Source organism: Gallinula chloropus (genome assembly GCF_964237585.1).
Source record: "Gallinula chloropus genome assembly, chromosome: 1".
Taxonomy (NCBI): Eukaryota; Metazoa; Chordata; class Aves; order Gruiformes; family Rallidae; genus Gallinula; species Gallinula chloropus.
The window spans coordinates 29,151,988-29,170,339 of record NC_140085.1 but is presented as its reverse complement, the minus strand read 5'-3'; the positions used below and the strand labels follow the sequence as shown (position 1 = coordinate 29,170,339).

At 41.9% G+C, this 18,352-nt stretch overlaps 2 protein-coding genes across 3 annotated transcripts in view; both read left to right on the top strand.

The window, feature by feature from the left end:
- RAB3IP (RAB3A interacting protein) overlaps positions 1 to 667 on the top strand; it is a 31,706-nt gene extending 31,039 nt beyond the window's left edge. For both annotated transcript variants that reach the window (XM_084279128.1, XM_084279129.1), the window contains one exon: positions 305 to 667. In XM_084279128.1, the coding sequence (XP_084135254.1) occupies positions 305 to 387 (83 nt within the window). In that variant the 3' untranslated portion in view covers positions 388 to 667. The remainder of the gene's footprint in view (positions 1 to 304) is intronic.
- Positions 668 to 3,380: 2,713 nt separating this feature from the next.
- Positions 3,381 to 18,352, top strand: part of MYRFL (myelin regulatory factor like) — a gene marked incomplete at both ends in the record, with an annotated part of 46,580 nt that continues 31,608 nt past the window's right edge. Inside the window, 4 exons of the mRNA XM_084276533.1 lie at positions 3,381 to 3,426; positions 10,048 to 10,138; positions 14,534 to 14,601; positions 14,696 to 14,954. Coding sequence (XP_084132659.1) covers positions 3,381 to 3,426; positions 10,048 to 10,138; positions 14,534 to 14,601; positions 14,696 to 14,954 — 464 coding nt within the window. The remainder of the gene's footprint in view (positions 3,427 to 10,047; positions 10,139 to 14,533; positions 14,602 to 14,695; positions 14,955 to 18,352) is intronic.

The window sequence follows — 18,352 nt, the reverse complement described above, 5'->3', positions numbered from 1 at the left end:
AACAGTGATTAATTGAAGCTGACAAGAGATATTGATGTATTTTTTTGTTCCCTAATCAAAAAAGAAATAACCTAAATTTGGGGAAGTTTTTTACAGGGCCAAAATTTATAATTTTAAAATGAGTAACAGATTTTGTCACAAGCAGGCACAAAAAACCCTCACACATCAATTCTGGTTTTAGTTGGCATTTCTTCTGTAGTTCCCCATAACTAATGTACAGTGAGGCAGGCAGCCTGTACACATCAGTTGAAATAAAATCGGAATTCAGTCTGTTTAATGATATTTCTGTCTTTTTGTGTTTTAGTGGATCAGATGTTCTGGGAAGTTATGCAGCTGAGAAGAGAGATGTCACTAGCAAAACTTGGCTATTACAAGGAAGAGCTCTAAATCTTTTTACTCTTGCGCATGCATGAACTTCATTGAATATACATAACTAAAATTGCTGAATCTCTTTTTTTTTTTTTTGTCACTTGATATTTATTTCCACAAAGTGGGCCCAAGATCTTTCTCCTTTTGCAGATTGCACTAAGAAGTACTGTGATTGGTTTGAACTGACTTCTGCTGTATATGCGTACATATAATTAGTTGAACAAATGTGGTAAGCACTTGCAAGTGTATTAGTGATTGTAATTTACATTTTAAAACAAAACTTCTGATTAAAGTGTTAGTCTGAAGCAGTGTCTGTCTTCTATTCTTTGTGGTGCAGAATGATGTGAAGCTCCCTGATAAGTCATTCCAAAAGGTAAAATCACAGAATTGTAGGGGTTGGAAGGGACCTCGAGAGATCATTGGGTCCAACCCCCCTGCCAAAGCAGCTCCCCAGCTCATATTGCACAGATAGGTGTCCAGACGGGTCTTGAATGTCTCCAGAGAAAGAGACTCCACAAGCCCCCTGGGCAGCCTGTCCCAGGGCTCTGTCGCCCTCACTGTGAAAAAGTTCTTCTGCATATTGGTGCAGAACTTCCTGTGCTCCAACTTGAAGCCATTGCCCCTTGTCCTGTCAAACCCAGATGATTTTCTGAAGGAGGGAATAAACACCTGACATTTTCTTCTTTGTAGTTGTAGTAGTGTTAGATACATGTGTGTGTATCTCTGTGTGCCAACAGTTAACAGACAACTAGGAGAACTTCGAGTTCATTGAAGTGCTGCTTTCCTGTATTTTTAATTTTTAAAACAATTGATACCCAGATTTATCAGGCTTTGTATTTCCTTTCTAAAGTAGGGTGCTTTTCAAACATAGAGGAGCAATAAAATTGCCCTGGTCACTCTTTAGTTAGGAGTCTGTCCTGGTCCCTATCTGACTGCTAAAAACTTTCTCTTCCCCTCTAATTATCTTTCATTAGAAGTTTTTCATGCCTTTAAATGTTTTTGGTGTGTTTTCCTCCTGTTCTTTTGGGATTTCCAGTTTCCAGTGCTTTATACATTGGTTTCCCACAGCTGTCCTTGAAATTGGAAAATATGCATTACATGATTTCTTCAACATGCTGCTGATGATTCCCATGTACTGTGAGCAGTTTATTCACACACAGAATTTGCTATAAAGAGAACCCAAAAGAAGATCATGGCTTCTTAAGGAGGATGCTTTTTCTGTTCCAGTGATACTTTTGCACTTTTATGTTCACGTGGTCCGTTTTCTCTGGGCGTAGTCTAAGCTGAAAGCAGTTGATGAGGTTACAAGGAACATACCAAGTCCACAACATACCCACAGCTATGCGACAGCCCTTCTGGAAAAACACTAGGTCATGATCATGAACCATTTATCAGTTATAGGTGGGAATAAACCATTGGCAGGTAAACTGACAAACATTAGAAGTCAAGGCAAGTTTATATATGGTTGTTTCTTTAACAAGAAGCATCTCTGGATACAGACTTCTTTTGTTAGCAGAACAGAAATTAACTCTGTTCATTGCCATCTTCCTGGAGTGTTCTCTGTTGTAAAAAAGTAAACAATGAGCAGTGACATTTAACTTGTGTTGCTTGCATATAAATGTGTCTGAAAACACTTTGCCAGCACTGGCTTTGATGGGGCATTTCAATGTGAACAGAAACAATTGAATGTAAATATTTTAGCAGTAGTGGACTATATCCAGCTTGGGCTGTTTCAGAGCTGGAGAAATTTTTATCGGTCTCCTGTCACTGAGTGCTAGTTCCCACTGCAGGAACTCAGAAGAATTATTCTTTCAGTTGTCAAAAGGTTGTGTATTTTTTCAGTAACACTAAGGAAGTTTGGTCTTACTTGCTCTTAGAAAACAAGCCTTTTTTTTTGTGCAGTATGTTTTATGTTAGCCTCATAAATGCTTCCTTAAATGATTGTTAATCCTTAGTTTACATAATGAAATCAAACTGTGTACTGGATTAGCTGAGAGTAGTTGACTGGCTTTATCACGTCAATATCTTGTAAGCGCTGATGGGCTTGCTTATGTCTTCAAGTCCCTTCCCCAAAAGTCTTTTCTGTACTTTTAGCATAAACTGTCACAGGAAACCTGTGTCACTGTAAACGCCTGGGGCTTGTAGAAACTGTGCAGCAGTTAACTTGTCTGATGACTAAAGCTGCTTCAGTAAATGGCTTTGTTCCCAGACTTCTTGACTTCCTTGAAGCTTTTGTTCGCGACCAAATGCTTCTTAAAAATGCTTTCTCAAAATGCCTGAACATTTTCCTCCTCTTTGATTAGGGGTGACAGAACAGGAGCATTTTTCAGAGTACAACGATCAATTTAAAGTGAAATAGGATTTGCTACTAGCTTTAAAGGACCTCTGTTCAAATGTTCAGCTTTCCCATATGTTTTTCAATGTTTTCTTAAGACAAACAGGTGAATTTGTAATTTAGTTTTGTTAATAATCATAATACTATAAAAGTTCTGCTTGTCTATGACCAAACTGCTGTGGGGTAATGTTTCTAGAGCAGTTGGACAGTCTGACAATGAGCTGCTTCAGTGGGATTGTACACACCAGCCACTGGTCTGGCTTTGCTCTTGCATTTCTGATTGCTGTTGCTTTCATCAGTAGTATTAATTGCATCACCTGTGTGAAAGTACAGAGACAAGATAAGTAATTTTTTATCACTGCATTTCTTTGCGCATGTGTAACTGTGGTTAGTGCTGGGAACAAAGGTCCTGAAAACAAGAACGTTGGACACGCTGAACGGGAGGACGCGCATCACCTTCATCTTGCCTCAAAAGCCTTGCCGGGTTCTCCTTTAGGTGTAGCAGAATTTTAAGTGTTGTCCTGGCTCTAGTTCCAAAGGAATGAAATCAGTTGGAACGAGGCCATTGAAGCTTCTGACAAAGGCATGATGCGTTCCTTGGCACATTCATAGTCATCTGGAAGCGAGACGGTGGGACTTTTCAAGCAGTGGGAAAGCAAAACACTTCCAGCTTTTCATGGATGTGGTGGGAGAAAATGAGGCCTTGCAGCAGTTCTTCGAAGGTAAGAGGCAAGAGGTGGCTAACTACGGTGGCAGCAAGAGATACAGTAATTGGGATTAATTTAGGAAGAAAAAGTGCCCCCAAACCCCTATTCACATGAAGCTGTGGTGTGAGGTCACACCAGAGTTTTCCTTGTTCTTTGGCCAGACACCAACGGGAGGGTGGGCCCAGCGGAGCCGCACAACTGCTGTGCTAATTGCCAGGAAGGAAAACCGGGAAGTGGCTGAGGTCTCCTCACAGTTGATCACATAGTTCTCTCTGCTCTATTATCTCTGTCAGAGGGGTTTCTTCCCAAGGATATAATTCTTCTGAAATGGCCTGATTGGAATTGGTGAGATGGTAATTGTGGCAGAATCCTCAGGATCCTTTAGAGAAGCTAAACAATTTATTATTTTTTTTTCTTTGGGTTGGGATCTGTCCTGCCTTTTTCCCAAAGACATTCTACATTCAAGTAGGCCCCATTAGTCTTCTGCTTTTCTCTTGCCACTGACCTTTGTTTCTAAAAGATTCCGTAACAAAACCACATCTCTCAGGCCATAACATGTTTCAAAGTGGCTGTTCAAGCCACTTTGCTTTCTTACTTTTTTTACTAGATCTTTTCCTTCTTCTAGTTTACACTTTGCCTTTTTTTTTTAAATACTAACTTTTCTATTACGAGCTTCTCTTTCTGAATTGTTTTCCTTCTGTTACCTTGGGTTTTTTTCTTCTACCTGCCCACTGCCACTCCTCCAGCACTGTTGGCTTTAGTGAGAGGTGGTGACTTAACTTCTGAGTTAATTTCAAACTAGGAAAATAAAGATTCTTCAGCATTGATTAAGAAAATATATTTCAAGTCAAGAAATTTACATAAGTGAACCACAGTCTAGAGCTTCTAGTCAGGCGATGAATTTGCTAAAAAGTAACAATGCATCCCATGTTTGTTAAGCTTCCTTTAAGTCATGGAGATCAAAAGCTAACAAATTGGCTGGGCTTTCCTTTCAGCAATGTATGTTTTTGGCAAGCTCTTTATTCACGTACTGCACTGTACTTTTGTTAAATACTCAAAATAGTGTTGGACATAAATTACATAAACTTGAAAAACTACTCTGGGGCGTATGGGGTAGGTTCTGTTGGCTTTTGCGACGGCCGTACTTCGGTGGTAGAAGGTATCAGATGTTTCAGCTGTATGAGCTCTTCAACTAGAATCATGAATTTACCTTTTTAGAAAGTAATTTGGTAAAACATCTGCCTGAGGCAGCATGAGGGGGAGCAGCCTTTTCAATTTAATTGCAGGAAGGAACATCTTGGGAAGTTATGTTCCTTCAGTAACGTGTACTTGTGCTGTGTAGCGCTAGGATATGGTAAGGGTTTGCTAATGCTGTGCAGTGTCCAGGGATGCTGTCAGATTTCATTATCCAGATGCTGAGATTAGATACGTGTTGAGGCCACAGGAGCTGATCATTCCTTCACTGAGCACACAGTAGCTAGTATCCTCTTGCTGCTGAGCCGTAGGTAAATCTGCAAAGGGAGCGAGCTGGTTTAAATAGTAAGAACGTAAGGCCAACTTTAACTGATGTCTTCTCTCTGGCTTAGCTCTACAGCTTGTGGCTTAGCTTTATAATGCCACTTCATGAAGCAAGATCAATAAACTAATTTTAACCTGGTGGCCTCTGAGGTTAGTCATAGCAGTGTTAGAACTTTGTCTTTCAGGGCTCTGCAAAATAGCTGAGTCTTGCAGTATCATGTGGAGAATGTGGCCACTGAGGAAGTCTGCTTTATCAGTGGTTTGGTTTTGCTTTCCAAATGCATCAGCTGGCAGCTAAGCCCATGTATAGATTTGTTTTGTAAGATTATTTGAAATTCAAGAGTAAAAGGATCCAAGTTCCTAGTGGTGTGTATTTGTTTTGACACTTGTTAGTAAGATAAACTCACATTTGCAATATCAGGACAGTCTGGGAAAGGTGGTTGGTTGGTTGCTTGTTTTTTTATTCCCGAGGAAATTGAGATAACATTTGTTTTTCTGTTGATCAGTACTCTCAATAATGAATAGACCTCGTAGGTTAGATACGAGTCTGTGATTTGACCTTGGCTTTTTCTCATTCAAGTAAATTGCATTTGTGGTGTGGCTGCTGAGGGAAGGTCTTTTTTTCCTGTCTCACTTCATTCCTCCCACACTACAGATTTCATCTTTGCACATTTTTTCCCATTATTTATTTTGAAATTAATATTTTTAATTAAAGCATTTGTATTTTTTAATCAATAATTTCATATTTGTCATTTGACTCAGAGGTCCTGATTAGCTCTTCTGCCCGTGAGCAGCACAATCTACTCTTGCTAGTGTTGTCAATGGGTTGAAAAACTGAATGAAGGCCGACCTAGTTACACTGTTAAACTCAGCCTTCTCATTTTTTTTCTTTTTTGTTGGAAGGTACCTTGAAGTATCTGAAATGCATGTTTATTTTCAGGGCTTTCTGTCACCTAAGGAAATCTCAGTGGAATCACCACCTCTGTATACTCATGCTCCTGCATGGGTAACACTGAATATAATTTAGGGCTCTTGGTAAATAAATTAGGCCACAGAACCACCATGCCATTAAACGTGGCTGTCTTAAACGGTTTAAATAGTGGCCTTTAATGTGAATGAAGTTGATAAACTATCAGCCCCCTAAGTAAGACTTACTTAAGTAAGCTCATGAAGTTCAACTGGACTCTTCATGGAACCTGTCTAGTGGAGCTTGTAAGGCGTTGAGGCATGTATGGCCTCAATGGTTAAAGTATCTTCAGATGAAAAAATCAGTTAATAATTCTTAAGCAGAAACATTTCCTTCAACTTGCGAGGGTTTATAATGTTATTAAGTTGTTCTTTCAGCAAGCAGGTATTAAGGAGCACTGACTGTGTGTGTGTGTGTGTGTGTGTGTTTGCGCTGTTTTTATCTCTCATGCTGTTATTTAAGGATTATTCCCTGTATAGAATAGCTGGTGTTTTAACACAGATATTGCTATAAATAGCTGGCCTTGGTTGGGAACTTCTTGGCATCTTCTTTAAATGTCAAGAAATTATTAGTTTAGTACTGGTTTTTAGTCCATACAAAAAGTTTGAAAGAAAACTATTGGTCATGGCCTGAATTTGCAGAAAGAGCACCCTGAGACCCAGGTGATTTGGCTACTCCTTTGGAAAGTGATTCACAGACTCACAGAGTTGTAAGGGTTGGAAGGGACCTCCAGAGATCATCAAGCCCAGCCCCCTGCTAAAGCAGGTCCCGAGGACAGGTCATACATGTACTGTTCGATATTCAAGCCATATTCACAAATGTGTGTGACTTTCTCTGAAACAGCTACTCAAAGAAATAAAACTTTCTGCAGAGTTTCAGGTTCTCTGTCCCTATCCTTTACTTTGTGTTTAGATACTACTGAAAAGGAGGCAAATGATTTAAATGCAATCCCCTGTAAGGCACTACACAGAAATTCTGGAGAGTTCATTAAGGCAGCTAATTCAGGGATTGAGGCTGTTGGCTATGGAAATGTAGAGTATCAGCGGAAGCTCAGGAGCCAGGTGATCATCCTCATGGCTAGAGGAAAGGAGGGGATGTCTGCCAAACAGAGATGAAGAAAGAAACTGCCAGATGGGGAGGCTGGAGTTCAGGCTACTCCTTGAGGGCCTGGGGCTGGGAATGGGGACAGGCTAGGCAAGAATGGACAGAGAAGCAGAAACCAGTGATGGAAATGACAGGATTTAGACTTCTGATTGAAGGAGACATGACAATTGAATATTAAGATTATGGAGAAATAGGAAAAATACAGTCCTATCCTACCTGTCACTGCAGTCTCTATTCTGCAAACACCTGTGTATGAAGGGGGCCTACAAGAAAGCTGGGGAGGGACTTTTTAGAAGGGCATGTAGTGATAGGATAAGGGGGAATGGTTTTAAATTGGAAGGGGGTAGATTTAGATTGAATATTAGGAAGAAATTCTTCACTATGAGGGTGGTGAGGCACTGGAACAGTTGCCCAGGGAGGTGGTCCATGTCTCCTTCCTGGAGGTGTTCAAGGCCAGGTTGCATGGGGCCTAGAGAAGCCTGGTCTAGTGGGAGGTGTCTCTGCCCATGGCAGGGGGGTTGGAGCTTGATGATTTTTAAGGTTTCTTCCAACCTAAACCGTTCTGTGATTCTGTGAAACCACAGTCACTGTCTTGGCCCTTCATCTTCATCACTTTGGGTAGCTGGCAACCCCCTGCATAGTGCTACCAAAGCCAAATGTGTTACCTGATGCAGCCTCTTCCCAGAGATGTCTGGGCACATTGCAGTGTGGAGTGTGGACTGGGAGCAGAGATCCCTGGCACAAGCTGATAAAGGCTGCTGACTTTGCACATTCTCTGGCAGCTCTTGGCCAGTTATACAGTTCTGCACAGGAAGATGTGTGTTCCCAAGGGCTGCTCACTGGGGCTCGTCCACCTACATGTACACAGTTCTCTGCTCTCGCAGCCACCTAATGTCAGGTGAGCGACTGGTTTTCCTGCTACCCATGTCTATTAAGAGCTTATTGTGAAGAAATGCCTGTGAAATGGATGCCACCAGTTTAAAATAAATCTGCATATGATCCAACAGCTCTTCCTCTGCTGAAACTGATGCCAATGCAAGCACACAATGCCATTGACCTGGAATGTACGTTCAGAAAAAGTAAAGGGAAGCCAAATGCACTGGCTCTTCTGTGCACCTGTATGGCCAACTGTCATTAGTGGTGGCCTACCCTCTTGTGCACTTCCTTCCTCTCCCAGCACAGAATTGCTTGTTCCTTCCTTCTCGTCCTACCCGTTTAGAGATTTATGCAAACTGGAGAGATTAAGAGGGGATGGCACATATTGCTGCTGTCATCACTTAGCAACAGAGCTCATCTCTGGACAGTGGGATGCCCATATTAGAGGCCCTGTCCCCGTTTGATTCACAGCTGTTATTCAAAAGAGCTCATCTCTGACCTTGATGAAAATAAGGAATTCTTTGTTTGGTGAGACACTTCATATCTGAGCTCTGGCCTCATGTTACATACCAAACTACACTCTGCACGAGGGCCTGGCAGTTTGAGCAGGAGGAACAGATAGGCAAAAGGAAGATAAGGTGATTGAATCACATGGGCTACATTAGCACAAGAAGTGTATAAAATTTAAGGGCGGGGGAGCAGATATCCTAATTTCAGACATGAAGAACGAGGAGATAGGAATCCAGCAAGTTTGAGAAAGGCTGCTAAAGAAAGCCAGTTTCTTTTGCATTCTCGAGCTGTTTTTGCAAAGCACTTCAAGACCCTTCAAGTTAGAGTGATGCTGAGTCAAGTAAGTATGCTGCACCTACTGAATCTGGCCTTCTCTGATGTGCAAGAGACACGTTTATATAAAATGCCAGTACATTGGCATTGGATGCCAAGGTCCATTGGTAGCACACCTGCAAGTTGCTATCATTCAGTAAAGGGCAGCCACAATTAAGTCTGCAGCAGCAATAAATAAATGATGCCTGGATTAATCTGTGATCACAAAGCAATTTAAGAGATGTTTATTAGCAATGTGCATTTATGCATCAAGACAGAATTGAGGGGAATCGTGGGCAAGGTGCTGGAGGTGGATGAATTGCTGCTTGCAGTTCAGCAATGTCGGAACACAAGAAGAAACCATGTCAGAGACATTAGGAAAAGAACAGGAATAATTTTATGCTAGGAATCCTGACCACGCACACACCTGATGCTAGTGCAGCGAGAAGGCAGTCAGGGCCCCAAAGGCAGTTAGTCACTGCTCCTGTGCTCGACGGCTGTGATTCACCTCTTGTGGTGCCCCACAAACAAACGGTCAGTGACACTGCTCGGGGCTGAGCCACGCCGGTCTCCCGGCTGCAGGCTGGTCCCTCCTGCCTTACCCACAGGGGAGCAGAGCCCTGCGATGGAGAGAGCACCAGCTCCAGATCCATATCTCGTTTGCTATCTTGTTTGCTTTCTGACTGGCCGCACCCGAGTTTATTGGAGGCTGGCGGAGGGGCGGGGAGCCTGCACAGCAGTTCTGTTTGTCTGGCTTTTTTAGAAGAGCTCCGCCTGACTTTCCACAAAAGTTGTTGTGAATTCCGGAGACTTTATAATCATAAAATCTGTTTATAGTCTTCAGTTACCAAGCAACAAAGGACAAAGTACTGCACCTTTCTATTCGCTAGTACATTGGAAGTGTTAGTGGGCTGATTTTTGGGGGAGAATAAAAGGAAGCCACAAATCCCTGTAATATTTCTAAAGCTTTATTTTTGCTTTCTTATAAGAGAGTATGAAATTATCTTCAAACTACCTTTCCCCTTCCCCCCCCCCCAGTTACAGACTTGGGTCTTTATCCTCTTGCTGTGGTAATTCAAAGACTTCAATGCATGAGCTGGTGTTTGCCTGGTGCTGCTGCGTCATCCTCACCTTCCCCTGCACATCCTCCTGTACTCTGCCTTTCCTGTTACCCTTTCTCACAGAGTGACTAAACCCAGAAGCGTAACCCACCTGTTAAACATGATTCAGGATGGATCTGGTTTTCCTTTGTGCAGGAGAGTGGGCAGCGTTGCTTGGTCTGAAGTACAAATGATTACCTCTGAATTCCCCTCTCATAATTTATGTCCTTTTGACATTTTTAATTTTAGGGCAAGATGTCCATGGAGCTTTGGAGAATCCCATGGTGGATACAAGTATGTTGGAAGAATTCATTAGTAGTGACATAGAGTTTGGAACTTTGTAAGTATTGCAGCAGCATGCGCTTCCCCTCCTTAGCAGCATCTCTTAAGCTGTTTTCATTACTTCCATGATAAAATCTGAATGCAACACTCAGATCTGAAATCTGAGTTTCAAGAGGATTGTGGCTCTCTCGATACTTTTACTCACTTGAAGCTGTAGAAGAAGACTTGGAAAAATTAATTACAGGCATTAATGGAAATATGCTTGTCTTGTAGCTCTGACAGATGAGTGATAATGAAGCCTGGGTTAATTCAAAACTGTTATGCTAATTGTGGCATTAAATGCAAAACTGTTATTTTCCTGTAAGTGCTAGTTTAGTGTTTACAGTGTAGAATAGGAGATATTAGTGAGATTAATATATAACAAATTAAGCAAACAATGTAAATCTCCCAGTTCAAGGGAAGCAGGGCTATTGTTTCCAACCTACTCCTTCCTTTGGAGGAGATAAATTCTTGATTAATCTCTTTGGAGGCTAACTTCAAGACATACAAAGGATACATAATGCGAAAGGTCATGTCAAGAGTGGAAAGTTACAGCAGATCTATCAAGGACTTCAAACCCAAATCTTTCATCTAGACAACTATCAGATGACTCTTGTTCAATGTAAAACATTATTAATTGGCTGACACTTGCACTTGGCAAGAAGTAGAGCAAGAGGGGATATTTTAAAATAATTAAGCATGGGATTTTTCATTCTGGACACGCTCAGCAGCACACATTTACTTAGAGTGCTAAACAGGCTTCTACCTGCTCTAAATCATACATAATGAATCGATTCTCTCTCTGCCTACAGTATGAGAGTGAAGAATGAAGAGGGAGGTGGTTGTATATAATATACACAACCTTCATTTTTAGAGTAACTAAACATGTATCAGTTTAAAGAGGTTATTCAACTCCTGTATGACAACTTTAAAATGTTATTATTTTGCTATTATACATAAGCCAGCAGAAACGTGAATGTGATAGATATGATAGTTGCGGTCCTAGTAAGTATTTATATGCAAAGAAATAATCATAGAATCATAGAATGCTTTGGGTTGGAACGGACCTCAAAGATCACTATGGGTTTAGAGGCTCAACAGGATTTTACACTGATGCATACCATAATGCTTCATTAATTATGGGATTAAGAACATTTTCTGAATCATTAGATCTCTAAATGTGAAATTATAAAAGCAGATCAGCATAACAGCATGCACAATACTGAATGCAGACTGCAATGAAAAGGGTGATGTTACCACCAAGGTCTTAGGTGCATAAGGAAGTGTCCATTAAAAATCACCTTCCATCAGACAGGCCATTGGCATTGTATTTATTCTGTTCTTGTGCCACATGTGAGGCACTATGTGATTTCCTCATCTTTTCCTATAGTAATAGCTTACTCTTGAGTGGTGAAAGGAGAACGAGGGTTGCAGGTCCTTTCCTATGCAGGCATTTAATTGATACGCTGTGTTTGTGATACAGATTCATTTAAACTGCAGAGTATTTTTTCCTTAAAAATCTTGATACCAGTTTCAATAAAGTTCTAACTTGGAGACGTACCCCTGCTACCTCTGAGCTTTATGAGTTCTTTGTTTGTCCTAGGCAGTGTTTGTCTCTGTGTTTTACTGAAATACATTAAGCAGAAATCGAGTACCCAAGACAGTGTCTGAAACCAGGAACATGAACGGAATGCACAAAAGGGATGATTTAGACTTTTATGGATGCATCCTCTCTCTTAAGTTTTACAAGGCATATTTGAAATTCAGTAGCTATGGATCAAGTATTCCACATAAAAAGAATTCCAAAGTTTACTAACTCTCTATTCAAAGATGGAAACAATGTTTGGAGCAGTAGGCAAAGTATTTAGAAGCATCAGAATTTTTTTTTAAAGTAAAGATTATTCTAATGTGGAATTTTAAAATCTCTTGTTTAATAGTAATCACGTAGTTAAAGCTAACCCAAAATGTAAGGTTGGCAGATGTGGCACGTTAGAAACCCACTTGTGATGCCATTATGAAACACATGACTGTGTGTCAAAAGTAACAAGCAGCGACCTAAAATGAAACTGTTGTTTCATGCCATCTAAACTAAGGAATACAAAACCTGCAGTAGAAGCTGTAGAATTAAAATTAGGGTTTTGGACATGTACATGGGAACACGTGTGGATTCTTCATCCGGAACACTGTTCGCATCCCTAAACTCCTGTCATCCTTCCTCTGCTCTGCCGTTTTTAGCCCAACATGCATCTTAAGGGCTTGTCTTTCAGGTAGTGCTTCAGAGCAGTGTTCGAGCCTGCAGTTCATAGGAACACCTGGAAAGGGTTAAGAGTCCATTTAGTGAACTTTCATATATTCCTCGTATTAGAGGAACCCTCTGTAGTTCCTTTAAATGGCAGCAAGATGGCATAGGACTTTCTCTTACAATCATGGACTGAAAAACTTGAAGTGAAATAGAAGATGTGACAGACCTGTGCTCTCAAGCGACTGGAGGCAGAAGCGTAGCCTCTCTGATTTAGGATGCTCCTACTTTCAACGGAGAAGGAATAAAGTGGTTTTGGTACGTAGTGTGGGGATGTCTGCTTGTTGCTGAGAGCTACTCATGAAGGCCTTGGCCTAACTTAAGCTATGGTGTAGTTCCAGGTCTCATTCTAACAGAGTAATCCTTTGCACACGCTGTCTGATAGGGGAAACTGTAAGTGTAAAAGCAAAACAGGGTGGTAGAACACAGTATAATCAAGCATATGTAACAGGGAGTAAATAACCAAGAAGCTTCTTTCAAAACCTCAGGCACGTGAATGGACTGAGCTGCTGGAGACAAGTTGAGAGCAAAGTTCGTAGTGTCAGTGGCACACAAAGGGAACATTCACTTCCTGCCTGAAAATCAGGAGAAAGCTGCACAGTACAATCTGGGCTGGTATATTCTTATATGGGGCTGTGTTCCTGAAGTTCTTCATAAAGGAATCAGGAGAGGTCATGTTTTCAGAGCTTTAACTCTTTGAGTAGCAAAAACCAGTGAACACTAAAAATCACAGAGGCCACGTAAGGCTGTTTGGCTTTCTGCAAATGACCTCTCCAAGCAAGGGTGTTAAAACATAAATCTCCCCTGCTTGGCTACTGGGTTTGGCAACGAGGTGGCTGTGGATCACATGGAATTTCTTGGTTCCTGGCCAGGATTCTTGTCATACCTCCAGTCCCTGGCTCTGCCAGAGCTAACTGACTTCCTCTCCCATGCCTCTGCACCTGTTCCCTGTCATGGTCCCAGCAGGGATTTGAAGGTGCTGTGTTGTGCTGTGCTGGGACCTTGCCTCACCAAGGTGCCAAGGGTGGTGGTCCTATGCAGTGCTGATTGCCAAGAACCCATAGGCCACACAGGATGTGAACTGGGACGTGATCCTCTTGCTTACGTAGCTCCACACAGAGGGAAGCAGCCCAGCTCTGCCTGAATTTGGCACACAGTGCAGTCCTACTCTGCAGGCATTTTCATAGCAGGGAACATGCTGTATTACATTGGCTACTACAGGGATCTGCACTTTGTGAGCACCCTTTGCCATGGGGAAGAGAGCCTAGACTCAAGAAACTTTTACTTTGTTGTGAACATGGCTTCTATTTCGTGAGAAGTGAAAGGGTGTTTTTTTAATTATTTGTTTTGATTTTTGATGCTTTTCTCTGAGGAGGCTGTTGGGATGGTTGTGTTGGTACTCTATTTTCAGTTATTCTGTGATTTAGGAATAGAAGATATTAATTACTGGTGCCCCGCTATGTTCTTCCAAATGGAAGATTGTGTTGGACTGGAAAGAAGGAAGGTTGCTTGTCATGGGTAGAAACCCCATGTGGGCTTCTGGATCTTTTTGGTGAACTTGTAAAAGCTCTTGTTTCAAACTAGGCAAATGTGCTTCCCACATGCAGCAGCCCCCCAGAAGAGCTGCCTCTTGTGGTGAGAAAGGTGCTAATGTGGCACCTGCTAACATCTGCAGGCACTTTGGCCAAACAGGTCTTAAGAAATAAGTTAGTGGATGAAGATGCTACAGATGTTTAACCTGTAGCCCAGAGAGAATGGGTTCAAAGCCCTTGTGAGCTCTTTGTATTCAGAGTTGCTGGTGTGCCCAGAGGGGGCTGAAAAATGGCTTGTGGGAAGGAAGGAGGGTTGAACTCTAAGGGTCTGGAGGGGTTTTGGGCAAGAAGTGGTAGGGATGGGGCCTCCCTATGTGGGGGAGAGGCAGAGAGTCAGAGATGGTCAGATGAAGTATAAGTGATGTTGTTCCTGTGAGAAGGGGTAGCCACTGTAGTGAGCAATGCTTCCTGAAGACTTTAGTCAGTAGCCTGGCAATCCACCTCCAGCTGCTTTCAACGTTGCTTTGTGGTCATCTTCCATGTCTCTTACCAGTAGAAATGAAAATCTCCTTTTCATCCCTAGGCAAAGCCAGTTGCCAGATTCCCCACCAGACTCTGGATCAGAACCATGTTCTCCACCACAGCTGCAGAGTAGGTCACCCAAATTTATCTTCTCCCAAGCTCACGTAAATGTCTCCAGCTCTTGGTCTTTCTCCTCACTTTCTTGTCCATTTACTTCTTGCAGCCCCGTGGTATGACACCACATGGCCCAGTGGGCAGCAGCCTCAGCTCTCGTGCCCATCTGCTCTGGCAGCCAGCAAGCTTCCCTGCAGGTTCACGGAGACTTACCCCGACCCCAATGCTGGGGGGCATTCCTGCGGCATCCCCCAAGGCTGCTGCCTGCGGACAGAAAATGCTGTGACTCCCTGGAATAATTCTATACCCCCCAGCGGTTTGGGTTTTAATTATTCATACTTTCCACCAAATGCATCTCAGATTTCTGGGTAAGTGATACAGCTTTTATGCAAAGGATGGGACAGATAAAAAAGAGTCAGTGGAAGACGTGGTGTAAAATCCCCCGCAATGTGAGGTTTTCCACAGGATGGCAGTGTTGAGACGTTTTTGAGACACTAGTGGTTGAGGGCTCTTTAAACATCTCGATTAAACTTCAGATTGGAAATAGGAACGGATTTCAACTTTTCAAACGTATAAGGCTAAAGAGAGACCAACAGGTCCTTCATAACCGGGTTATAAAAATATTCAGGCATTTTGCAGTACCTACTGCAGGGTTTTGTCCATTTTTTGTACGTCTTCTGACAATTGGCATGAGAGAAGAACAAACCAAACCTGCCCTATCTGTGTAAGCACGTGAATTGGTATTCACAGCCCATCTGCCATATTAACTTGCCAGCATGTTGTGGGTGCTTAATTATTTAAAATACACTGGGTAGTGCAAGCATCCAACCACGATACCTAGCAAGAATGGATTGACTGATGTGTGCCATAGGGGGACCTCCCTGGTCATGGGGAGAGAAATGTGAATTCATCAGTGTTAGTCCTGGACCTGCAGACGTTCTGTCTCTTCTGTACAGAGCTCAAGTACACGTTACTGCTGTGCCTGGGTTTCTCAGGGGAGCTGTTTGTGTTCTTTGTTTTCCAATGGAAGGTGTCAGATAGTCAAGATCACGTTATTTTTTGAGCGAATACTTCAGTTACTGGAATTTAAACTTTAAAATGCTTCCTAACCAAATATGGAACTTCTGAAAAAAACCTAGAAAAAGAGTAGGAATGTGATGGCTGGGCTTCTCTTCTGCTGGTGGAGAAACCTTAGTTTGGATACCTGCTGAGCCTGAGATCTGGAGTTTGGCTTGTTTTTTCCCCCACCTGGAAAGAAGGACCATCTGTCAGGATATTCTAGTTTACATTTTATACCAAAACTCTGGAATAAGGTTTTTCCTCTTTGTGCAAAGGAGCGCTTTTTGCAGTCTCAGTTTCTGGGAAAAGGGAAAACTGCTAGGTACCGGTTGAGATCTCTTTGTTAATGCATTAGTTTAAGTGCTACTAGTGCTTTCTGTGTAAAAGGGAAGTGAATTCATGCTTGGTGGAGTACAATTATTCAAGATAAAGCTGTGATTTTAATGCAAATAACAGGAGACAATAAAACCGTGCCACATATGCACTGTGTAGTTTTTAAAAAGATACCAAAATATGAAATAAATAAATTAATTTATGTTTTGGAAGGAAAATTACAAATAATTCAGCTTTAAAAAGCCAACAACAATCTTCTCCCCAGCAATTCGGAATTTGGGTGAATATGCAGAATAAGATACCTGGGTGTTGTCTTGTGATTCTGATACCTGTATTTATACTTAAAAATGAGTAATGTAACATGTATTTTTTAAAAAGTATTTCTGCAGTGTCAGGCAAGAAAAGAAAGCTCTCACAATTTCTGGGAGATGCCACCAATTCTCCAGCCAGGTCTCAGGACTCCAGACAAGGTAAGCAACTGTGTGAAAATGACATTTAATGTTTCATGCCAGTAAATAAATATTTTAAGAGCATAGATCCTGCTGGCTTTGGAAAGGTAGTAGTGTTACCAGTATGTACTCCATGACCAGGTTTGGGGGTATTTACCTTTTCAGCATTTTTGAAAGTGAGCATCTATTTATATTTGGTGAAGAGACAATAAGAGTCAAAGATTCATGTTTCCTCAGGTTTCTGGACAAAATATTCTGCCTCTCTCCATGTGTAAGCCTGCAGTGCACAGATGATACTATGCTCTGCTGACTTTGCTTGGCACTAAATTGACTGGGCAAAGAAACCATCCTGGTTCAGCCTAACAAGGAATTAATGTGATGGATGAGCAAACAGATTGCAGTTTCCCTTTATCATTATAACTCTGTATTTTTTCCTACAAAGTGTATCCCTGCACAAGCTTTAGCTTGGTAGTAGCTGCCTATCCCCACCCCTTCCTCAAATTACTTTGTTTCACTGTTTTATCAAGGTAAAAACACTAAGTTTGTATGAACTGATACAAAAACCTTACCAAATGTACTGAAATGGATCAGGTTTGGAGAAGTGAGAGGCTCTCTCTGAATGAACAGTTTGTAATGAACAGTTTACCTGAGGAATTTCACCTTTTTCTGTTAGTGGAAAATCTGAGAGGTGCTTGTTATTTCTTTGGAGTAAGTTATTTTTAAGAATTAGATTGATTTTTTTGAACACCTGTAACAAGTAGTAACTGGATTCACTAGGTTACTTGTCCTGTGGTGTTTTTTATTCCATCAGTGTTGCTTGATTGTGACTAGGCCTCTAAGCCCACAATTGCTGGGAAGAAATGATGAGCAGATGCTTCTGTATCTACAAGTGCTAACTGCTGCTTCTAATACTTTTTTTGAAATATGCTTTCCTTGGGAGTGACTGTTAATCAGATCTTGCTGACACACGTGCTGTTGGGAAAAGAACATGGAGATTGGTAAAAATGGCATGGAGATCATGTAGAAATGAGATGTGAATTTCACTATTGTGGGGTTTTCTTTATATTTTCACTCTGCTTAATGTCATAAGTGGGGAGTTGCAAATGAATCTTGGGCCTGAAATGATTCTGCAGGCTCTGTCTTACTGAATCAGAGAATCACTAGGTTGAAAAGACCTTTGAAATAGAGTCCAACTGTACCTGTCCTCTACTAAACCACATCCCTAAGCACCTTGTCTACCTCTCTCTTAAATACATCCAGGGTTGGTAACTCAACCACCTCCCTGGGCAGCCTGTTCCAATGCCCAATAACCCTTTTGGTGAAGAATTTTTTCTTAATGTCTAGTCTGAACCTGCCCTGGCGCAACTTTCAGGTAGTTGTAAGAGGTGTAACCCTCCTCCTCTCCAGGCTAAACAACTCCAGTTTCCTCCAGCCCCTTCACCAGCCTGGTTGCTCTTCTCTGGACATGTTCCAGGACCTTGATGTCTTTCTTGTAGTGAGAGGCTCAAAACTGAACACACTACTTGAGGTGCAGCCTCATAAATGCCAACTACAGGGGCACAATCACTCCCCTAGTCCTGCTAGCCAAGCTGTTTCTGATCCAAGCCAGGATGCTGTTGGCCTTCTTGGCCACCTGGGCACCCTGCTGGCTCTTATTCAGTCTGCTGTCACTCAGGACCCCCAGGTCCTTCTCTGCCAGGCAGCTTTCTAGCCACCCTCCCTCAAGCCTGTAGAACTGCATGGGGGTTGTGATGTCCCAAGTGCAGGACTCTGTGCTGCCACTGGCTGTGGATGAATCTTAGCTTATATGCTCAGTGACATACTTTCTCAAAATGCCTTTACTGCACTCTGTTTATCTGTCTCTCTTATCACATTCTCCTCTGTCTTCATAAAATGTATAATATCTCAAGAATTATGGTTGACAC